At 50.8% G+C, this 23,982-nt stretch overlaps 1 protein-coding gene across 1 annotated transcript; it reads left to right on the forward strand.

Moving 5' to 3' along the window:
- Window positions 1-9,998: 9,998 nt before the first annotated feature.
- LOC133346905 (prostacyclin receptor-like) lies at window positions 9,999-18,672 on the forward strand. Its single transcript, XM_061558733.1, has 3 exons — window positions 9,999-10,926; window positions 12,987-13,680; window positions 17,309-18,672. The coding sequence occupies exons 1-3, from the start codon at window positions 10,730-10,732 to the stop codon at window positions 17,966-17,968; spliced, it is 1,551 nt and encodes a 516-aa protein (XP_061414717.1). The 5' UTR covers window positions 9,999-10,729; the 3' UTR covers window positions 17,969-18,672.
- The last annotated feature ends 5,310 nt before the right edge of the window (window positions 18,673-23,982 follow it).

The raw sequence follows: 23,982 nt of genomic DNA on the forward strand, positions 1-23,982 counted from the left end.
GTTTCCCCTGTTGCCAGTCAGCGCTCGAACCGCGAGAAAATTACCCGGTTCTAAATCCACTTCCCCCACGAGGAGCGTCTCAGGGCAGCGCGTGTTGCGTCAACTTCACGTGGGGGGAAGCGCCAAAGAGGAAGGGACTTTAGTAAATAATTTAATACTCACCACTGAGGGATGGGGGGGAGGGTCAGGGTCTTGCATGTCCACGAAAACCCGTCCCACTCTCACGCGATTGTCTCCCTCGCTCTTTGCCCCATTTACCCACAGACACTCTTTCCGCTCCGTCGACGCGTTGTTATTGTGCGCTATAATTTAAAGACACACACGAAAAAAAACAAGCCCACCGAGCCTTGAGCCAGTTGTGCGAAAATTTCACAGTGCTTGCTTAGGGCGAGAGAATAGGCCGTATGCATAAGCGACTATTGCTGCTATATTCATGTATTTATTTTCGCTTGCAGTCGGTGTTCGTTTAATGGATCCCCAGAGCGGTCGTGGTGGAATTTCTGTTATTCGTACGATGAGAGGAATTTGTACAGTATTAGTCATGGAAGTCGAAAGGTTACAGTGGTGATAACTGGGCTGGTAGTGGAGGAGATGTTACTGCCGGAGCTGTCGCATGTGATGCTCATGGTGATGTTTCGATCACCCATGAGTTAATGATGATGATGATGGCGACGATAGCATGCTTTTTTTTACAAGAGGGGAACGCGAAAGATCATGCACACGGTGATGAAGGTTGTGATTGTAAATATGGATGATGATGATGATACTATTTGGAGAAACTCGGCTACATCCCGACCCAATTATCAAGACGACGTCAAATTAAATCCCGGCAATGCCGAGCACCATGAAGGACGGTGTAAACAGTAATGATGCATTGCTACGGGGTGGGGGGGGGGGAAACACATATAAACATAGCCCACGTAATTTGGACCAATGTTTATCCACGAGTATTTTTTTTAAGCAGCAAATTCGGGACCAGACGTTACCACCTTTGCAACGGCGCTGTTTGTGCTCAAATGTGTCCTATTGTGGCAGAGTACTATGTTCCAATGTCACCATAAAGAACAAACACACAGCAGCACTTGTTGTATAGAACCGGGTCTGCTGATGAGACCCACAAAGCCTGCTTGAAAAACAAACTACTGCTGAATGATCAATTTTTCCGGAAGGCCGTTCGGCTAATGAGCTGAACATTTTATGATTTTTGTTGTTGTTGTGGGCACGAATTATCCCCGTGTAGTGAACCCTCAGGGTCCCCGTGGTCGGCAGCGCACAGAGCAGTGCAGCCAGATGCCTCGCGTCGCCGCACTGTCATGCTCGTACGCCCGAGCTCCTCAGACTTTGCTAACCCACGTCGGACCAGCGTGGTGAAGTATGGTCACGGCCGTCCAACCGGGGGACTCCCGACGCATTCAGACTACACCGCAAGTCTTGCATCTGACAACGTGACGACGAAACGTGCACCCCCCCCCCCCAGTCGCCCCCCAAAGCGCGGGGCCCGGGGCGGTCGACCCCCAATTCGCCGTACCATAGGGACGGCTCTGAGTATGGTCACATAACCCCCCCCCCCCCTCCCTCCCACAATAAGCCGTAATGCGTGGACAGACCCCCAGACAGCAGAGGATTGACCCATTGCTGTATACATGTGCAACTCATTCACTCGGGGATGACTAACACTCGGCATGCGAGATGGGTGCAAAAACGCAGAGCCGTGGTACATCTAAAGTAACTCCACCAGGCACGGTCTCACGGCCATCATCGGATGCATAATGCAACAATGGATTGAAAAATACCTTGTAACAAATCGATATCCATAAAGCAATACTGTATCGTACTGAAGGGCACTGCACCAAAATATTAAACTTTAATTCGCCTCTGCAAAGGGCCATAAATACAACACGATGACTTAGCGGAACAAGCAGAATGCTGCGGCGTAAACATTGAGAAATAAACCAGTCCTCAAAAGTTGTGGTTCCCCCCCCCCCTCCCTCCCATCGTTGATGTCTTGACGAGGAAGAGGAGGAGGAGGCGTGGGAGGATGGTATGCGTGGCCGGCTGTGCCGACTCAGATACTGCGACCCCCCCCCCCTCTCTCTTTCTCACCCAGCCCCCCCCACTATGAGTAGTGTACTGCGGCATGCCCCCCCCCTCCCCCCACGGCTCCCTTGCTGATTGCGCTGTTAATAGATGTGTGGGCGTGCGTGGGAGAGACGGGCTGCGCGAGGAGCGGTGGGTGTAGTGGTCAGCGATCCGGCGACCCGAGTTCGATTCCCGCTCACGGTGGCAAGCAGCGGTGGCGATTATTTGATCCGGTCCTGGGTCGACTCGGCCTCAAATGAGTGCCTGGTGCGGTGTGTAAACATCATCACTGGGGAGACAAAGGCGGTCGGGCGTGCTTGCTGGCCACCCCCCACCCCCTCGTGTGTGCCGTGTCGGCCTTCATAGGTGCTCGCTAACAGCACTTGCCCCAACATCCTGCGAAGGCTATACGGGGGATCTTTGCCTTTGTGTTTTGCGTGCCGTTGTTGCTTCTGTTTGGCCGGGTAGAGGGGGGCTAAAACGGGCGAGAAGAGATGGGTGGACTTGTCGACGAAGAGATCACCAGCGGTGTCGAAATCGGCCTCCGTGGAGGAGGCTCGTGAAGGACCATAATGGGCAGCTATAGAGGCAGTCGCCCTCCAACAACAACGGAGGGCAGAGGAGCGACGCTAACAACAACGAGCGGAGCGCTGGACGGATACAATGCGGCAAGTTGGCACAGTGGAGTCGTGGGGAGCACAGGTGGTGCATCTCCCAGTCATCTCAGTCAGTCAACCCATGGCAGCTGCTGGGTCTGTCCCGTGACCTCCTGCACCTAGCCTGGCACAGTGGGCAGCACAGCTGGTGCATCTGCCAGTCATCTTAGTCAGTCAACCCATGGCACCTGCTGGGTCTGTCCCGTGACCTCCTGCACCTAGCCTGGCACAGTGGGCAGCACAGCTGGTGCATTTGCCAGTCATCTCAGTCAGTCAACCCATGGCACCTGCTGGGTCTGTCCCGTGACCTCCAACCGGCGGGACTTCGAAAACTTCACGTGGCCTCAAAGGTCACCTAGCCTGGCATCTCCGATTAGCACGGTTGGATAAGTACGGTGCGAAAGAAGTTCAACATACGTGTACGTACAAGCGCCTTTGGTGACATCCGTGCCACCTTGTGGCAAATGGCGGCTGTTGTTGTTGTGCCCTGTTCGCCTTCATATGTGCTCGCTCACAGCACTTGCCCCAATAGTCCGTGAAGGTTACATTGGGATGTTTTGCCTTTGTGTTTGCAACCTGCGTGGTCGTGGTTGGCGCACTGCACTCCACACACCCTGTGACCGATTTCCGACCACGGCTAATAGTGGCGAGTGATTTCTGAGCCAAACACAGTCGGCCCTTCGTTCCCCACGTCGAATCAGCGCTAAATGAGTGCTGTGCATGACGCAAATGTGTAAACATCAACATTGGGGAGACAAAGGCGGCCGGTAATGGTGCTACCTACACCACACCGAAGTGCTCGCTAACAGCACTTACCCCAGTATTGCAAACCTGTCGATCCCTTATCAGTGCCCTACCTTATTACAGACCAATTCAGACATTATTGATCACCCCGTGCGTGCCCTTATAAATCTCAAAGTTCATTCGACAATGTCCCACCACAAGGGAGAAACACAAACAAACATTAGTTAACAAAAAATGTGCCCGTATTGAAGCGGTTGTACTCCGCATGGACCTGAAAGCTCAATGTCCCTGTACAACAAATACGGGTAACCCGTGTGAGTTGACAACTACGGTATTGCTTCATGCATCATAGTAATTAAAATCGCAAGCTGAAAGTACGAGACAGCTAGCAAACACCTCACGAGCAATCACCACGGGTTTTAATACAATTATTGATTGCGGTGAGGAACACCTGCTCACATTCAACTCGAAACTCACAGCCAATGAAATGATCACGTGAGGCTGGCAATGCCACAGTTGCTCCCGTTGTATACGACACTGATGCTGTTACCTACAGTCAATCCGTCAGTCCGCGTGGCACAATAATGTCATCTGAGCTGTCGTAGAGCGGCGACTGTGTCACTGATCTGGCTTCGGAGGCATTGAATAAGCGTGGTTTCCGTCTCTGTGCTAAAGCTTCTTCAAGCTACCGCTGCGATACAAAGCACACGGGCAAAGTTGGAATCCTGTTGCTGTTGTATCTGGGGGGTGGAACACTCAATTCCTACCCCACTGCTCCCGATAGAATTCCACTGGTCAACACACTTTTCTGGCATAAGGTATTCCAACGGTTTTAAGGTAATTTTGGGGTGCTGATTCAAAATCTGGCATCAGTTTTTGTCTATCACATCAGGTTTTTGAGATATCAAACATTGCATTTTCAATAAAAACTGCAGAAAAAAAATATTAAATAAATGTGGATATCTACATAAAATGATATTATAAACACACTATCCTAAAAATACAGCACCATATTTTAACACTAAAGCAGTCACTGACTCGCAACAACTTGCAATCATAAGTGACAGAGTTAATTTCGGGTAAAATCAATGAAAATGGGGTATGCCGATAGCATAAAAATTAGATGTGATAGAGCAAATCTGAGATCAGATTTGGAATCAGCACCCTGAAATTAGTCTAAAACAGCTGCAAAAGTCCAGTCCAGAGTTTTTTTGTTGTTGACCAGTGTTCTAGACGGATCAGTCATTTGCCCGTCACATACTTGTCACTCTTCTATCGCTCCTACAATAGTTGCTGTTGTTCCCGTTGATTATTCCACCACCCATGTTAAGGACCCGTCACACCACCACGGCATCGCATTGTGTCTGTTCCAAAGCTCTACTGGACGTCTGTGAAAAAGAGCTTCATAGCTCGTCGGATTCCTCCAGCATACATACAACATTCTGTTCTGGGGTCTTTCGGTAAAGTCACGTAGATAGGTTCAAAGAAAATAATAAAAAATAACAGAAAACTACGACGTTTCGATCGCAACGCAAGTGGTCGTCGAAACGCCGTAGTTTTCTGTTATTTTTGCTTATTTTCTTTGAACCTATCTACGTGACTTTACCGAAATACCCAAGAATATGAATTCCTGCAGTCACGAAAGCTTCAAGTCAAGATTTTACAATATTCTGATTCTGAAGCTCTTGCTACCTAGCTCAATTGAAGAAACGTGTTACACCCTAATCTATTACAACATTGACAGGGCTGCTTGTTGCTGACCGCTCGTCGCTTTGGGCCTGTGCTCAGCAATTGTGTGAAACAACAGCCTCATAGAAAGAGGCTGTTAGGGTTATCTTCGTGGATTCACGCGCGGTTTGTTGTTGTTGTTGTCGGTTGCTGTAGGTGTGTCTGCGTCTTCCTGCTCGTTGGATGTGCTTGTCCGGGTCATCTTCTGTGACGAACATGACCGCACGACGCTGCTTTCTATTAAAAAAAACAAACGCGAATGGCTCCGTGCAACAGATAGCCAATTTATTTCTGGCGACTAAATTGACGAGTTGAACTAACCAGCCATCACGTGTCGCGCGCGCTGTGAGCAAGCCTCCAGACAACACAGACAACAACGACCGCCCCCCCCCCCTCCCCGTAGAGCCTGGACAGAGTTGTTGGGGCGAGTGCTGTTAGCGAGTACCTAAGAAAGCCGGGCACATCACGCGATAGGCTGGGTACCCCAGAACACTACACCCGGCCGCCTTTGTCTCCCCAGGTACTCATTTGAGGTTGAGTCGACCTAGGGGGAGGCCCAGGACGGGTTCAGACAATCGTCACCGGTGTTGGTGGCCGTGGTGTCGCCGGGTTCGTAGCTGCAGAGCGCTGACCGCTCCTCTGCTGCTCCCCATAAAAGCAACAACATCCGCAATTACACAAACAACAACAATAACAACAACAACAACGTCATCGGGCAAGTAGGCAGACACACAGACAGTAGGTTAGCGAGGGCGACAGACAGACAGACTGGCAGGCATGCATGCTCTGTGTCTTTTTTGAAACCAGGACGGGAGCCCTCTGACACAGCACCGTGCGTTGGTTTATTTTACTTGCACGGAAGCCCTTGGCAGAAGGTGTGCGTGGCTCAGTCCCACGCTAACAAACACCGCATCATCGCCAACAGCTCGGATGCCCCCGCATATGGGAAGTGTTTGCTGCTCAAAGTCACCCCGCGGACGGCACCGACAGCCACCCCGCGTGCCACATTCCCCACCGAGGAAGCACACGCGCCTCTCTCTCTCTCCCTCTCTCGACACTGACGGCTGCTCTGTGCTTCCAGTGTTCAGAGGCTTGCTTAAGGCGCGGCTCCGGCTGGAGCACGCGTACCACACACATGTTGGTGATGTGCACGTCTTCTTCGAACGCTGGGGAGCCGGAAAAGCCCCTCTCTGCACCAGCGTGAACGGCGCCCTCGTGTTCACCTTCTGAAGCGCTCGCTCGTCACCGTGGCGTGCGCGATGACCACCACCACCACCACCACGTGGCTTTTCTTTTGTATTGTGCACAGTGCTTTCAGCGCCACAGCGCGTCGATTTGTAGCGTTTATTTTCTTTTTGTGTTTCTGGTGACTTTGTGTATTTCTTATTAAAATCGCCTCCAGTGCTTTTGCTGCTGGCGGCAATAAAAGTTGTTTAAAAGTCAAAAGTCTCCCTCTCTCTCCCCATGAGTGACCAGGGGTTGGCGACATGCGGATCCGAAACCGCATGCGGCTCTTTAAAGGACTGCTTTGTGACCGTCCTTGATTAAGGGCCGCCATCACCCGTCTCGTATTCACGTTGCAGCAGTGCGACTCTTGAAACATTGACAGGGGGTTTTTTCATCACCGAATTCGATTTTTTTGTTTTTTTATCTTTTTGTTTTTTTCGTTGCCGACCTCTGCCCATGACTCTCCACCACCACCACCCTGGCATACCACCCAAAAACGAATACAGCAAAAACATAAATGTAGAAATATCTATGGGCACGTTTTGCCAGTATCAAGATGATGAAAACAGAACAGGCTTTTACCCTTTCTGGCAATAATTCAGGAGGTACTAAGATGTTCAAACACCAGAAACACCCGTTGCAAATTAACATTAACCACACGTGTGTGTGGTAAAACAAGTAGCCAAACATGATTTGATAATGTACGCACAGTCTTTGAAACCGATTGACCTACACCAATGAGTTTTAAAAAGAATTAAATTGTAAACAGTTCTTCGTTTAATTCCCCACCACCATCACCGCTGTTCATTCTTGCCACGACTCTCTCCCCCCATGACCCCTTATCTCTCTGCCCCGATTATTTTTTCTTTCTCTCTCTCTGCCAGCATCTCTACCCCCCTCCCCTTATACGTTCTCTTTCCCCGTGTCACCCCCCTCTCTCTGCTTGTGACTCACCATGTGCGCCACTCTCTTCGCCTTCTGCAGACGAAATCCCGAAGCGTAACACAAATACCTCGCATTTTTACGTGCGCGTCTGCCAATGCCCTCCCCTATTGCAACAGAGATTTCCGTCTGAGTGGACTTTCACCTGCTATTCTATGCTTGCGCATGACAACGATATGTTCAGGAGCTCAACGTCGATGTCCGCTCACCACGACGAGAGGGCTTTAGGGGAGAGAGAGAGTTCGTGCCGCTGACCACAGTGAGGTTACTGTGCGGTCCATGGTACGTGTTGCATGGTCACACTCGCACCGCTGTGCCTTGTGCTTTTAATTTTCCATTCACGGAGATGTGCACGTCGGTCTGTTGATGTTGTGATGCGGTTGATGGTTCCACCAGTCTGTGTCTTGGATGAGAAATGTCAAAAGCAGTAGGTGCAATCCTAATTTTGGAGCTTGCTAAGTTAGAATTTAAGTGTGAAAATTCCAAAGAGAGGACACAGGCAGAGAGAGAAAACAAAAAACCAGAGAGAGAGAGAGAGAAAAAGATAAGCTTAAAACCTCCCCGTAGAAGTGATTCAATCTTAATTTTGGAGCTTTCGTGACTGCAGGAATTATTATTTGGTTCTTTCGATTGCAACACAAGCAATCATCATCGGGTATATATCATCACCTGATGATGATTGCTTGTGTTGCAATCGAAACGTCGTATTATGCTATTATTTAATTTATTATTTTATCTTTATACGTGACTTTACCGAAAGAACCAAAGAACAGTAGGTGCAATGTTTGGGTCTGGAATGAGGTGTTCATTCTTGGACGTCCCCGTTGTTCCACTCCGTTCGCCAGCAGCGTCCTGCCCGCATCTGGGGGAGAGTCGAGGCCGATGGAAGCAGAAAGGGGGTGGGGATCGGGAATCGAGTCGGCAGGGAGGTGCATTGTCGAGGGCTTGATTGATGGGTAGATTGTCTAATAAACAATGAAAGTGACCTTCATCTCTTCCGACGCAAATATAAACTCGTGTTTTGGTCCATTCGCCTCCATTGGCCGTCCAGACCAGTGCTGTCCAGCCGCGCTGGCGTCAGCAAATGAGTGGTGCGACTTTCAATGATGATACATTTAAAACACATGTACGGTCCTCGGGATAACACGCATCGACTGTCGTGCTTGTAAAAAAAATGGAATTGTGTGTGCCAATCATACACGCCGTGATTGTCACGCTGAGAGCGGTTGAACGAATTGTACAATTCGGGGCAGAACGAGAAGGGTAGAAACGAGACGAGAACAATCGCCCGCTATCGAATCGAATATCGATACAGGACGTCGATCGACTCGTGAATCGGACTGGGTGGATGTGAGTATTTGTCAAAGCGAATTGTGAACCTCATGGCGGGACCCCGTGGTCCCATAAGCCCCCCCGCTCCCCCCGGCTCTCGCAATAAACTGCGTGGCGACGTCATTTTATGTCTGTTGAAGGCGAACGACACGGCAATCTGTTCCTCTCGACGAGCTCTACACGATGCGCTCATCTACGTTTCAAAGTTTAGTTTCTTCTGCGCATTCGTCCTCGCTGCTGCTGCTGCTTGAACACGACACGGCAACAGAATGATCCGCGCCAGGCGGGTCGCGGCGTTCATGTGCGCGGTGGGACGGAGTCGCCAAAAATACATGAATGAATTACGATTTCGACTTCCGTTTTTTCGGGGACCCCGGGGTCCCGCCATGAGGTTCAGGTGACGCTGACGAGTTGTGACCGCTCTTCCTCATACTCTGTCTGTCCTCCACCGCCACACTTGCTACCTGCAGCTGTAAATTTTCTCTATGACTGTACATGATCACTATGTCTGCACTCGATCTATAAAAAAGACGAATTTCTTTAGAACTGCTTTTTGTGTTTCGTTTGTTGTCTTTCCCCCGCACTTTCGATCGGCATGGTTGGCTACGTACGGCGCGAAATAAATTCAACATCTTACATACGTTATCTCTATGGCTGCAAGTGCTCTCTACGGCTGTACTTTGTTTCGGTCCAGAGGTCTTCTCTTGAACGACTAAGCTTTTGATCTCAGCGGGTTATAACCTGGTTATAAGTAAAGGATTTGCACACGCACAGCATCACAAAGACCTTAACAGACTGTTGGGGTAAGTCCTGTTACCGAGCACCTATGAAGGCCGGCACGGCACACGAGGGGGTGAGTGGCCAGCACCACGCCCGACCGCCTTTGTCTCCCCAGTGGCGATGTTTACACACCGCACCAGGTACTCATTTGAGGCTGAGTAGACCTAGGGGAGGCCCAGGACCGGTTCAGATAATCGTCACTGGGTGTTGGCCGTGAGCGGGAATTGAACCCGGGTCGCTGGGTTCATAGCGCAGCGCACTAACTGCGACACTACCGCACACTCACGCACACACTCACGCACGCACACATACGCATAATCACACACACACACGCATAATCACATACACACGCACACACTCACGCACACACACGTATAATCACACACACACGCACACATACGCATAATCACACACACCCACACACGCACATACACACACGCACACACACGCATAATCACACACACACACGCACTGCCAGTTCCCCACGTCCGGCGTAGTGGACGGCTGAGACGCAATGGAAATGTGTGGCGGTTTCCAAATCCCGGGCCGGATTACTCACAACCGAACTCGGTTCCGCACGCTCTTGGGCACGGGAAAAGGGGCGGGGGGTGAGAATGTGGGAGACGGGGGGCGAGAGAGCGAGCAGAGCAAGAGACGAGAGCGCTGTGGCGGAAAGAGCAGATCTGTCCCTCGGCGATGCTGGGATTGAACAGATTCCCGCTGGATCCTGCACCTTCCCACGGGATTTACAGAACCGGAGCGACGCACTGGACCGATCTGCACGCCCCCACCCCCAGACCACCCCCGCCCGCCTGCATCAGCGTCTCTCCTCGTGCGTAAAATTCAATCCATGCGGCGCGGAACCGTCTGGCACCGTCCGTGTCGTCGCTGTCGTCGCTGCTGTTGCTGCTGTTGCTGTCGTCTGGCGAGCTGATCAAACAGGGCCAGCGGCGCATTCGCGTTTGACACGCGTTTTATACGACTTGAGCTCCGCGTTACGCTGCGTCTGAATGCAGCTGCTGGTCGATATGAAAGGCGCCTCTCTCCGCGATAACCCGGGCGGCTCCGCCCGTGCCCGGCTGAGTCGCGACGCGTCGTGACTCGCCGCTGTCACTTCTCAAAGCGCCGCTTCCAACGGAGAAACAACACGGAAGAAAGACGCGGACAGAGAAACAGAGAGACGGAGAGAGAGAGGGAGGCTATCACGAGTCTGACTGCCGAGGCTTGCGTCTCAACTCACCATGGTGTTCGAGCGGAACAGCACTCACATCCTTCCCATGCATACGGTGCGCACGTGCGCGGTCATGTTCTCCGTGGGTCTCCTCGGCAACCTCCTCGCGCTGGCCATGCTGATTCGCACCGCGGGCCGCTCCTGCATCAGCTGCAGCGGCAGAGGCGGCAGGACCGGCACGAGCGGCACCTTCAGGGCCGCCTGCGGGTGAGTGATGAGCGCGCCGAGTGGGACGGGTCGGGAGCGCGTGGCTGACACGTGGCGGTGGTGGTGTTGGGGCGCGTTTATGAGATCACAGCTCTGTTTAGATTGCTGGTGGACCGCGTGGACCAACCTCCAAGGTACGACTTCAACACCTTGGTTCGGAATGGTTGCTCGGCGCATATTTGCGGCAAGACTTGGTCAAACGTGTTGCGCTTTAGTCAGTCTGTAAAATTGATCTACGGGACCCTTTTTGGTACGTTGAACTTCTTTCGCGCCGTACGTAGTCACCCGTGATAAATCGGAAGTGCAGATATGCCGGGCTGCAAGAGATGCGCAGGGCTGCGATTTGGGCGCGCGGACGACAGTACAGCAAGTGGGTTGACGAGCACGTCGGCCAAGAGCGGATCTGTTCGGCGCTATCCCCTCGTCAGCGCAGTGGGTCTTCTCCGGCTTCCTCCCGACAGGCAGCAAGACACCTCCACTCCTAGCCGCATACTCAAAGGGGATTAGCGAAAAAAACATCCCAAAGGAACACCCAAACTTTCGATTTAAAGCTTTCGTGACTGCATGGATTCATCTTCTTGGTTCTTTCGGTAAAGTCACGTAGAAGGGAAGTAATAAAATAATAAAAATAATACATAATAAAATAATTCTCACGACGTTTCGGCCACAACAGCAAGCAGACGTCCTCAGGTGAAGACCAGGTCTGTCGGGGAGATAGCGTCTGACAGACCTGGTCTTCACCTGAGGACGGCTGCTTGCGTTGTGGCCGAAACGTCGTGAGAATTATTTTATTATGTTTTATTTTTATTATTTTATTACTTCCCTTCTACGTGACTTTACCGAAAGAACCAAGAAGATGAACACCCAAACTGTAACAATGACTTGGGACTCGGAAATAACTTCGCCAGTCGCGTTGCTCATGAGCATAGCCGTCACAATCAGCAGAATGTGGCGCGCGAGTCGATGGAGTACAGGAAGTATCACGCGCACGTGGCATTGCGGGGGCCGCGACTCACGCAACTGCAGTCACATGCGGGGGACAGTATTGGCAATGTCTAAGACTGAAACAGGAGGATTTCTACACAAATCTGGCCGTCGCCTGACGATGCTGGTTGTAATTACTGGCGAAACGTCGTACTCCGATTGTAAATGTTGTGGGTTTATTCTCCAACACACCGGTGTGCTGTACTGGTAACGAATTGCCACGTTTTGTTTACGTGACAAACCCTGACTAATTGGCTGTGTCGGGTGGTGGCGGGTTTAACGACACATTTATATTTACGCGATCTAACCCCCCAAAAATTCAATTATGGCTGATATTTGGTCGCAAAAGCCTCCTCCTACTACTGCTACTTGTTAAAGTGATCAGCAATAAAGCGAGTTACTGTGTTTTGGGCCCGCGATTGTAGCGGATTCAAATCTCGGGGTTGGGAGTTGTTGACTCACGGCTATCACACGCCGGGTTGTAAAGTCACAACCGGTGGTTGTACAACTGGATACGTTCACGCGCGTCAGAGGAATGTGGAATGAGACAAGGAACCGAGTTGCAGCGGCAACGATATTCATTTCTTCAGTTTTTGTTTTTATTTTAACCTGACGCTTGCCACCACCATCACTTCTGCTATTATCATCACCACCATCATCACAATGACCACCAACCTCCATCAACATGATCATAGTCACCTTCCCCCTGTGACCACATCACATCCTGCATCGCCACTACCACAAATACCGTCGCTGTAACAATTACATCGACACTTTCTCCACGAATTAACCAAATCAACTGAACACCACTTCCAACACCACCACCATCATTATTATTTTTGTAATACATGATTGTTCATTGTATAAATGCGTGCCGTGTAAGTTACAGATTTGCATCTATCTCTATACTTGTTTTGCTGTGCACGCGGTCAATCGACAGCACCTTGCAATGGACACGACCCCTTGCAAACGAAATGTTCCGTCTCAAGGTTTATCCAGGTGACATTTAAATGTTTAACACCACCACCACCACCCACTGATCAACCACCACCTTCCCCCACCACCACCACCATCAGCAACAACAACAGCGGCGGTGGCGACGGCGGCGGCCGTGAGCTGGGTGCCTTCTACACCCTGGTGCTGGCCCTCACCGTCACCGACCTGCTGGGCACCTGCCTCACGAGCCCCGTGGCCATCACCGCCTACGGCCGCAACCTCACGGTGCCCGCGCTCGGCGGCGCGGGGCTTTGCACGTCCATGGCCGCGTGCATGCTCTTCTTCGGCGCCGCCACGCAGGGCATCGTGTGCGCCATGGCCGTGGAGCGCGTCCTCTGCATCAGCGTGCCGTTCGCGTACGCGGGCAGCGCGCACCGCGACGTCGTGCTGCGCGTCACCCTCGGCGTCATCTTCGCGGGCGCCTCGCTCCTGGGCGCCGCTCCCCTCCTGGGCATCGCCGACGCCGTGGTCTACGAGCCGGGCACGTGGTGCTACGTGGACATGCGTCCTCGCGGCGGCCGCGACGGGGCCGCGTTCCCGCTCGCGTACGCGTCCGTCATGGCCACGCTGACGCTCGTCACCGTGGTGTGCAACGCGTGCGTCATGGTGACCCTGGGCCGCATGATCAGGCGCAAGAGGGTCCTGCAAGCGGCAGGGCCCGGCGGCGCGGCCGGAGCTCGCGAGAGACGCCGAATGCACCGTCAGGAGGAGGACAACCTCACTCTGCTCGTGTCCATCACCCTCATGTCGCTCGTCTGCACCACGCCGCTCACGGTACCCCGCTGGCTTTTTAAACTGCAGCGGGGCTTCAAAAAGATGGAGCCAATTTCAAGGCAGTATTGATTTGAAATGTCATTGAAATTGGGTCCGTCTTTTTGAAACACCCTGTATTTCTCGCTTTTTTCTCTTCATTTTACCTCGGTAAAGCCCACCGAGGTGTATAGCTCTTTATCAGAAGCGACCTGGCCACAAATGATGGCTCAACGAAGTGGCTTGTCACGTGGAAATTAATAGCAGCCGAATACTGTAAAAGCATGTTTCGAAATGTGGAGGAAATAGTCGGAGGGCCCGGAACAAAATACATGCGACCACGGGGAGAGGCGTACAAGCAACTTGCTCTATACACCAGGCCAGGGAGATAACATCTCACCACCGCTCGTCCGCGTGTGTGTGCGGGTGTGTGTGTGTACGCGTGTATGTGTGTGTACACGTGTATGTGTGCGCGTGTGTGTGTACGTGTGTGTGTGTACGCGTGTGTGTGTGTACGCGTGTGTGTGTACGCGTGTGTGTGTACGCGTGTGTGTGTGTGTACGTGTGTGTGTGTGTGTACGCGTGTGTGTGTACGTGTGTGTGTGTACGTGTGTGTGTACGCGTGTGTGTGTACGTGTGTGTGTGTGTGTACGCGTGTGTGTGTACGTGTGTGTGTACGTGTGTGTGTGTACGTGTGTGTGTGTACGTGTGTGTGTGTACGTGTGTGTGTGTGTGTACGCGTGTGTGTGTGTGTACACGTGTGTGTGTGTGTACACGTGTATGTGTGCGCGCGTGTATGTGTGCGCGTGTGTGTGTACGCGTGTGTGTGTACGTGTGTGTGTGTACGTGTGTGTGTGTGTGTACGCGTGTGTGTGTGTACGCGTGTGTGTGTACGCGTGTGTGTGTACGTGTGTGTGTACGTGTGTGTGTACGTGTGTGTGTACGTGTGTGTGTGTACGTGTGTGTGTACGCGTGTGTGTGTACGTGTGTGTGTACGCGTGTGTGTGTACGTGTGTGTGTACGTGTGTGTGTGTGTGTACGCGTGTGTGTGTACGTGTGTGTACGTGTGTGTGTGTACGCGTGTGTGTGTACGCGTGTGTGTGTACGCGTGTGTGTGTACGTGTGTGTGTGTACGTGTGTGTGTGTACGCGTGTGTGTGTACGCGTGTGTGTACGTGTGTGTGTGTGCGTGTGTGTGTGTACGCGTGTGTGTGTACGCGTGTGTGTGTACGCGTGTGTGTACGTGTGTGTGTGTACGCGTGTGTGTGTACGCGTGTGTGTGTACGCGTGTGTGTACGTGTGTGTGTGTACGTGTGTGTGTGTACGTGTGTGTGTGTACGCGTGTGTGTACGTGTGTGTGTGTACGTGTGTGTGTGTACGTGTGTGTGTGTACGCGTGTGTGTGTACGCGTGTGGGAAGCGGCGGTGTCGTGGTTAGCGCGCTGCGCTACGAACCCGGCGACCAGAGTTCGATTCCCGCTTACTGCCAACACCGGTGACGATTGTCTGAAACGGTCCGGGGCCTCCCCTAAATCGACTCAGCCTCAAATGAGTACCTGGTGTGTAAATATCGCCGTTGGGGAGACAAAGGCGGCCGGGTATAGTACTAGCCACCCACGCCCCAGCGTACCGTGCCGGCCTTCATAGGTGCTCGCGAACATCATTTGCCCCACAAGTATGTTAAGTTTAGACGGGGGATCTTTATCTTTGTACACGTCTGTGCAGCCCTTTTATCAGTCTAAATGTTGTTTATTCCTTATTTATTTTGAAGAACCAGCTCACACAGCTCGCCATCAGTACCAATAATATATCGCCGGTTCCTTCCGATGAAACTGTGGTCCTTACGTGAGTGCCGTGACAGATGCACGTCACTGGTGGTGGTGGTGTAGACAAGCCGGAACGGACGAGGCAACTTTATCAGCGCCAGACACCCAACGTGAATGAGCCTGCATTGCGTCTGAGTGCCCTGACACTGGTCAAGGCTGCTGTGCCCTCCAGCACCCCCCGAGTCGCGTTGTACATTAAAAATGCAACACCGTGTTGTGTCCGCTAAGCGGCACCACCACACAAACTAAACACAAAGCAGTTCCAAAGAAATTAGTTTTCAAGATTTCACCTTTCCGTCTAGATTGAAAACTCATTTGTTTAGAACTTCTGTTGTTGTGTTAAGTTTGCAATCCTTCCCCCGCACCTCCAAATAGCACCACATGTGCTCAAGATCGGCCTCCGTGAAGGAGGCTCGTGAAGGACGCTAATGGGAATCTAGAGGCAGTCGACCTCCACAACGGAGGGCAGAGGAGCGACGCTCACACGACAACGAGCGGAGCGCCGGACGGATAAAACGCAGCAAGTCGGCACAGTGGGGGGGGGGGGGGGGTGGGGGGGGCACAGGTGGTGCATCTGTCAGTCATCTTAGTCAACCCATGACACCTCGGTTTGCCCCGTGACCTCCTGCCAGCGGGCCTTCGACAACTCCACGTGGCCTCAAAGTTCACCCAGCCTGGCACCTCCGATTAGCACGGTTAGCCACGTACGGTGCGAAAGAAGTGCAACATACATACACAGCGCGGTGAATGTGATGAATATTTTCTGTGGCTCGTCAACCAATGTAGAAGGCAACGTTTTTGTCAAGGAACATTTCAAGTAAAATCGCGGCCGTGTTAAAGACGAAACAGGAATTCACGGAAAAGGTTTCGGTAAAACGTGGAGACAGTGCCACACCTAAGATTTTTGTTTTTACATTATTACATATATCCTGTATACTTAAGTAACCGTGACAAGCTACCGTTAATGGCTTTTTCCAAAAATATATAATAAAGTGGCTAAATTAAATTAAATTTGGGACGCCCATTCCGGCTGCCCTTCTTCTGTAAGTCGAGCGCTTTCCTCGCCGCGCCGCCTGATCCAGGGGTCGGCAAACCTGCCACTCCGGGGCCGAATGCGCTCTTTAAGGACTGCTTCGTGACCTTTACTTATTAAGGACCCACCGTCTTGGGCTCAAGTGCATTGAATGTTATTACCAAGTAATATATATTACAATATTGGCCCTATGGGAACCTCATTTGCCAGTAAAAATATGATAATTGGTTTTTTACCCTTCTATCTGGCAACAAAACTGACACCTTTTTACAAGGAGTCATGTTTGCATAGACCGCAATACCTGCAGTCATAATACAAACAAAAGAACATAACTCTGATAATGTGCACTGTCCTTGAAGTTGATTGGTCCACACCCGAGACAGCCAAAAGGCGTCATCTGGTCCAACCCATGTGAGACTAGGCTCGAAGGAAAGCTGTCTCGGGTGTGGACCAATCAACTTCAAGGACAGTGCACATTATCAGAGTTATGTTCTTTTGTTTGTATTATGACTGCAGGTATTGCGGTCTATGCAAACATGACTCCTTGTAAAAAGGTGTCAGTTTTGTTGCCAGATAGAAGGGTAAAAAAACAATTATAATATTGGCCCTTCTTGTTATTTCGGTTTTGCCGACCGCCCTGACCTGGCCAGATGAGCGTCAGCCTACTGCAGCTCAACATCCGAGGGTAACGGGCATCACAGAGGATTTGCGCAGCGGACAGACCCGCGCTGTTTCCCCGAGCTCACGGGATCCGCCGTGCCCTGCACCCTATCCCCCCCCCCCCCCCCCCCGTAGGTCCGTGCGATCGTCAACGCCGTGACCTCGAAGTCGGACTACCACCGGGACCTCAACGCTCTGCGGCTGCACGCCTTCAACCCCATCCTGGACCCCTGGATGTACCTGCTGGGGCGCCATTCGTTCTTCGTGCGCCTGCACCGCTTCGTGCGCCACCTGTGCGGCTGCTGCCCGAGGCCGCGCCGGGGGAGGGAGGCCCCGGGGAAGGTCTCCACAAGCGCCGCGTCAGGACTCCGCAGAGCGCTCGCGGACACGGGGGCTGAGAGGGGCCTCGTGTCGGTTCGGCGTGGCGAGCAGCAGCCGCTGGAGCAGCAGCAGCAGCGTGATCCACACCATCATCCTCAGCGGGAACACACGGAGCAGCAGCAGCAGCATCAGCAGCAGCAGCAGGATCCAAATTATAATCAGCAGCAGCAGCAAGTGCAGCAGCAACAACAATCCCATCATCAGCAGAAGCAGTGGCAGTTGGGGATGCTGGGGCGGAATTGTCAACTGCAGCAGCAGCAGGTACAGCTACAGCAGCAGCAGATACAGCTACAGCAGCAGCAACTTTGTCATTTGCAAAAGCAGCAGCTGCAGATGGTGCCACATGAACAGCAATGTCTAGATAAGCAACAATCTCATCAGCAGCAGCAGCATAAACCAGGAACAGCATCGTAATCTACAGCAGCAGTAGCTACGGTCGAGGTGGCAACTGATGGAGTAGCACAGTAATTTGCTGCACGTCAATGGTCAACAGCAGCAGTACGAGTTACCTACTCCTTCTGCTCGTGGTGCACGGTACCCACCAGCAGTTGGTGAGAGTACTTGGCTTGTGCCTCCTATAGGTCGACTCAAGAGTAAAGTTAGCAATTGCTTGCAGTGTGTTCAACACTAGCACGAGAGAGACAAAGGTGTCCCCGTGCAGGCGTGCATAGCATTTGCCACTCTGCACCCCCGTGCGCTGAGCCAGCCTCAATAGGTGCTCGCTAGCAGAACTTACTTCTACAATCTATACGGCTCAACAGAATACCTTTCAGATCCCGAGATATCTCCACTGCTGGATGAAGGCTTCTCCGTTCCGTCGTAACCCCGCACGGGTCCTACGATGCCACAATCCATCTCCCTCCTCAAAATCAACTGATCTCATCACTCCATCTTCGCAAGGATCAACGTCTTTTGCGAGCTGGTCCATCACCATCATACCCTCTAGACATGACGTGCCCTGCCCAAGCCTGCTTACTTTTGTATTATTATAGCAGTCAATATGGTGTTTCTCATTTGTGCTTGTTCTTTGATCCATGCGTTCCTCTCCCTGGCTCTCATTGTAATACCCAGCATGCACCTCTCATTGTAATACCCAGAATGCATCTCTCATTGTAATACCCAGCATGCATCTCATTGGAATACCCAGAATGCATCTCTCATTGGAATACCCAGAATGCATCTCTCATTGTAATACCCAGCATGCATCTCTCATTGGAATACCCAGAATGCATCTCTCATTGGAATACCCAGAATGCATCTCTCATTGTAATACCCAGAATGCATCTCTCATTGTAATACCCAGCATGCATCTCTCATTGTAATACCCAGCATGCATCTCTCATTGTAATACCCAGAATGCATCTCTCATTGTAATACCCAGAATGCATCTCTCATTGTAATACCCAGCATGCATCTCTCATTGTAATACCCAGCATGCATCTCTCATTGGAATACCCAGAATGCATCTCTCATTGGAATACCCAGAATGCATCTCTCATTGTAATACCCAGCATGCATCTCTCATTGGAATACCCAGAATGCATCTCTCATTGTAATACCCAGAATGCATCTCTCATTGTAATACCCAGAATGCATCTCTCATTGTAATACCCAGCATGCATCTCTCATTGTAATACCCAGCATGCATCTCTCATTGTAATACCCAGAATGCATCTCTCATTGGAATACCCAGAATGCATCTCTCATTGTAATACCCAGCATGCATCTCTCATTGGAATACCCAGAATGCATCTCTCATTGGAATACCCAGAATGCATCTCTCATTGGAATACCCAGAATGCATCTCTCATTGTAATACCCAGCATGCATCTCTCATTGGAATACCCAGAATGCATCTCTCATTGGAATACCCAGAATGCATCTCTCATTGTAATACCCAGAATGCATCTCTCATTGTAATACCCAGCATGCATCTCTCATTGTAATACCCAGCATGCATCTCTCATTGTAATACCCAGAATGCATCTCTCATTGTAATACCCAGAATGCATCTCTCATTGTAATACCCAGCATGCATCTCTCATTGGAATACCCAGAATGCATCTCTCATTGGAATACCCAGAATGCATCTCTCATTGGAATACCCAGAATGCATCTCTCATTGTAATACCCAGCATGCATCTCTCATTGGAATACCCAGAATGCATCTCTCATTGGAATACCCAGAATGCATCTCTCATTGTAATACCCAGCATGCATCTCTCATTGGAATACCCAGAATGCATCTCTCCACGCTTCTTTGCGCCCTCTTCAGAATCGGTCACCAATGCCTTTGGCAGTGTTCCCACCCGCAGGGTCGTTGCGAAACTCTCCCCGAATTGAATGTCACAATTCACCGCTCATCCCGGTACGCACGCACCCACGAGGGGCCAGTCGACGGACCAAGCACGCCCGAATCACCGAGCCTGTCCGTCGCTAAGGGCTGCGAGCGTACGCAAGCCAATGAACAACATCCTTGACGCCGAACTGGCCGTCGCCAATACGAAACAGGCCCGGGGCGTGTTCATAACTCGCGGATAACAACGCCACCCGCATGACATGAGGGATGGGGTGGGGGATAAGGTCAATGCGACCTCATCCTCCTCCTGCCACTCATCTGAGTAGGGGGGGGGTGGGAGGATGGATGCGAGGTGAGTAGCCCGTAGAGTTGAAGGAAAAGCGCCACGCGGGGATTCGATTACCCTTTTCCAGGTCACAGGAGCCCCTCCGCGCGCGCGTCGCTTTGCTAAATAAACACGCGAAGGGGGCGAAACACGCGTCTGCCACTTCTCTGCGCGTGTCTCGTTTTAATGTGCAATATGTCGCAGCGCATGATGTTGATTGTTTCATGGCCAGCTTTCTGAAAAGCACTCCAGTCTGCCTGCTCTCTCCTCTTTTTGATAAATGTGATCTCCATCCGTCTTCGATAATCGCCAGTAACATTGTGGCCTTCCGATGAAGAAGACGAAACAGTGAGACGTGTCGGGCAATGGTCCTTCTTAGCATGCACAGAGACCAGAGAAGTAGAGTGGAAACGAGTTTCCAACTCTAAACGTCGCCTATCGCTCTACTTTTCCGTTAAGGCCACGGTGTTACGAACGAACGTTAATGCCTAACGTGTTAAGTTATTTGTGCATCACTGCCGACGCAGCAGCAGCAGCATCGTTTAATAATTTAACGTATTCAACAGTTACGCTAGACCAGGGGTCGGCAACCAAAACAACAACAAGAAGATGTTTTATTTCTCAATTCGGTAAAAGAAAACAAGATTTTAAGAGCCGCAATGCACTGTGGGTGAATACAAGACGGTTGGTCCTTCATCAATAACATCACGAAGCAGCCTCAAGCCCTGCCCATGGTGAACTGGACTCCCATGGTGAGCTGGACTTCCATGGTGAACTGGACTCCCATGGTGAATCTGGACTTCCATGGTGAACTGACTCCCATGGTGAACTGGACTCCCATGGTGAGCTGGACTTCCATGGTGAACTGGACTCCCATGGTGAATCTGGACTGCCATGGTGAATTGGACTCCCATGGTGAACTGGACTCCCATGGTGAACTGGACTTCCATGGTGAACTGGACTTCCATGATGAACTGGACTCCCATGGTGAATCTGGACTCCCATGGTGAACTGGACTCCCATGGTGAACTGGACTCCCATGGTGAATCTGGACTTCCATGATGAACTGGACTCCCATGGTGAATCTGGACTCCCATGGTGAACTGGACTCCCATGGTGAATCTGGACTTCCACGGTCAGGGGTCAGAAACCAAAATAACAAGACGAGACATTTTTTGTTTTCGAATTTCAAGAGCCGCCACTGCAGCCCTTGAAAAGCCACCGCATGGTGCCCCGGAGGCCCCGTTTGCCGAGCCCTGCGCCCGATGTGCATCGTCCACAGCAGTGTTTACTCCAACACTCAATTCTCCCCACAGTTTATATTATTTGAATGAAAGGCTATGTACATACCGATATTCGTACGTGTATGTGCACGGATAATTTCTCGTATTTTGTACGTATAGTATTTATACAGTAGATGCCAGTACAGTGTGTGTATGTATGTATATAGAGAAATGTGTTTAAAATGTACACGCGTAAGTTAGTGCGAACGTAGAATCGTGTGTAGTGTGTCTGTGTAAGTACGCGTGCATGTAAACAGGTATGTACGCTTACATGTAAACACGTGGAAACCACCATCGTCGTCATCATCCTCACCACCAGAGGTTACCCCGTACAACCATGGGTAAACACATTCAGTGTTGTATTTCAATTGTAACGCGGTTACTCTGGCGAAGATTTCTTCGGGAATTAAATTGAAACAACAACAAAACGACTTACGGTCCGTCTCTCTCCGCGTACAAATGAATCGGGTTGTTTTTTTTTTTACTCGTCAGCCTATCGTCGTTAATTTGGTTCATTTTTTTTTGTTTAGGCCAGGGTAGGGCCCATGAAGGTAAGAAGCTATTTCTGCAACGGCAAAGATGCCCCCAGGGGAGTTGGTGTGGGGATTGGGAGGGATTTCAGGAGACTACTGCCAGAAAGCATTGGGGGAGTAGCGTTGGGGTAGAGAGGTCTACCCGGGGGGGATGGGAGGGATTTCAGGAGACTACTGCCAGAAAGCATTGGGGGAGTAGCGTTGGGGTAGAGAGGTCTACCCGGGGGGGGGATGGGAGGGATTTCAGGAGACTACTGCCAGAAAGCATTGGGGGAGTAGCGTTGGGGTAGAGAGGTCTACCCGGGAAGGGGGGGGGTAAGGGGCCCTCCCTCCTTGTCTCGTCTTTGTGTGCGTGTGTCCTGGTGCTGACACAAGTGACGTCACGGGCAGGTCGAGGACGCGGATTGGCTCCCGCGCGCGCGGCTCAAACAGGCGACCACGTGCGGTGCTCCAGGAGCAACGAAGGCGCTCTTACATCGCGTAGGCCTCTTAGGGACGGTCCATAAATGACGTCACGCGATTTTGGACGATTTTTGACCCCCCCCCCCCCCCTTCGTCACACGGCGTCACAAAAAGTCAGAACCCCCCTCGAATATGACGTCACAAAGCTCTGCCCCCCCCCCAAATAAAACATGCTTCAAATCGCTTTAAACTATTGTCATTGTAGTGCGTATTTAATGTGGCTCTGCACTCTGATGTTGTAAGAGAAACCATTTATTAAAAAGTCTATTTAATTAAGTAGAACGTGTTGTCTATATTTATTTAAAGTTGCGCATTTTGATGTGACGTCACATTTCTCAAACCCCCCTCCCCTCGTCACACATCGTCACAAATATCTGACCCCCCCCCCCAGGTGCGTGACGTCATTTATGTACGGCCCCTTAGCTATTTTTCTATCTACGTGACTTTACCGAAAGAACCATAGAGTATTAGGTGTTAAGATATTCAACCACCACATAGATACCAGTTTGCAAGGAATCAAGTCTGCAGTATCCACGCGTACTTGTGTTGAACATGCAAACAAACACAAGCTCTGATAGATAACAAAGAAGGCCTTCTCTTGTGCAGGCCAATCAGTTTTAACGACAATGCAAATATTATCAGAGAAATTCTAGATCAGAAGTTTTCGTGACTGCAGGGATCCATACTCTTTGGTTCTTTCGATAAAGCCACGTCGGTATAAAATGAAATCAATGAAATCACGACGTTTCGATTGCAACACGAGCCATCGTCTTTTTATCACCTCCTGTTTTATTGCGAAAAAATGGTAGAACCTATTCTTATGTTTCAGACGAAACGCCACAGCAGCAGCAGCACCGTTAATCGTGGAAACAGCCTCAGTCACACAGAACCTATCGGGCGAATCAATACGCAGTACACGGTGATGACGGGAAACATGCAGCCACGGCTATAAAGGCTGCAGCACCGATTCACTTCCCAGCGATCCGTGAACCTGGTTTGTTTAAAGCCCCCAAAACCACCCGTTGCTTTGCTGGATCCGTTGTGTTTGTTTTGATTGCTTACCAATAATTCACGAGGACAACCATTTTTGGGAGGAAACAACCTATTTCGCAAGAATGTCCAGGATGTCAGTTGAGTCATTTTATTGTTAAGAGCGCTCCACCTTTACGGTGGAGTCAATTCAAATAAATAATGATTATTATTATTACAAGGGAATTTACGGTCAACACACGCCTATAAAAATATACATATTTTATAGGGGACCTACTCTACAAGTAACAAAAACTCAATAACGCACCCTTCAAATGCCATTACCCGAAACGTCGCCTTGTTATATTTTCCTTTTAATGCGGAGTTATTGACGGTGTATTTTTTGATAATTGTTTTTTTTTACCCTTTTGGCGTCATCTGGTCCAACACCATGTGAGACTAGGCTCTAAGGAAAGTGTGAGACTAGGCTCTAAGGAAAGTGTGGACCAATCAACTTCAAGGACAGTGCATACATTATCAGAGTTATGTTCTTTGTT

The sequence above is a fragment of the Lethenteron reissneri genome, chromosome 25, assembly GCF_015708825.2.
Source record: "Lethenteron reissneri isolate LAM-NWPU_2019-01 chromosome 25, ASM1570882v1, whole genome shotgun sequence".
Taxonomy (NCBI): Eukaryota; Metazoa; Chordata; class Hyperoartia; order Petromyzontiformes; family Petromyzontidae; genus Lethenteron; species Lethenteron reissneri.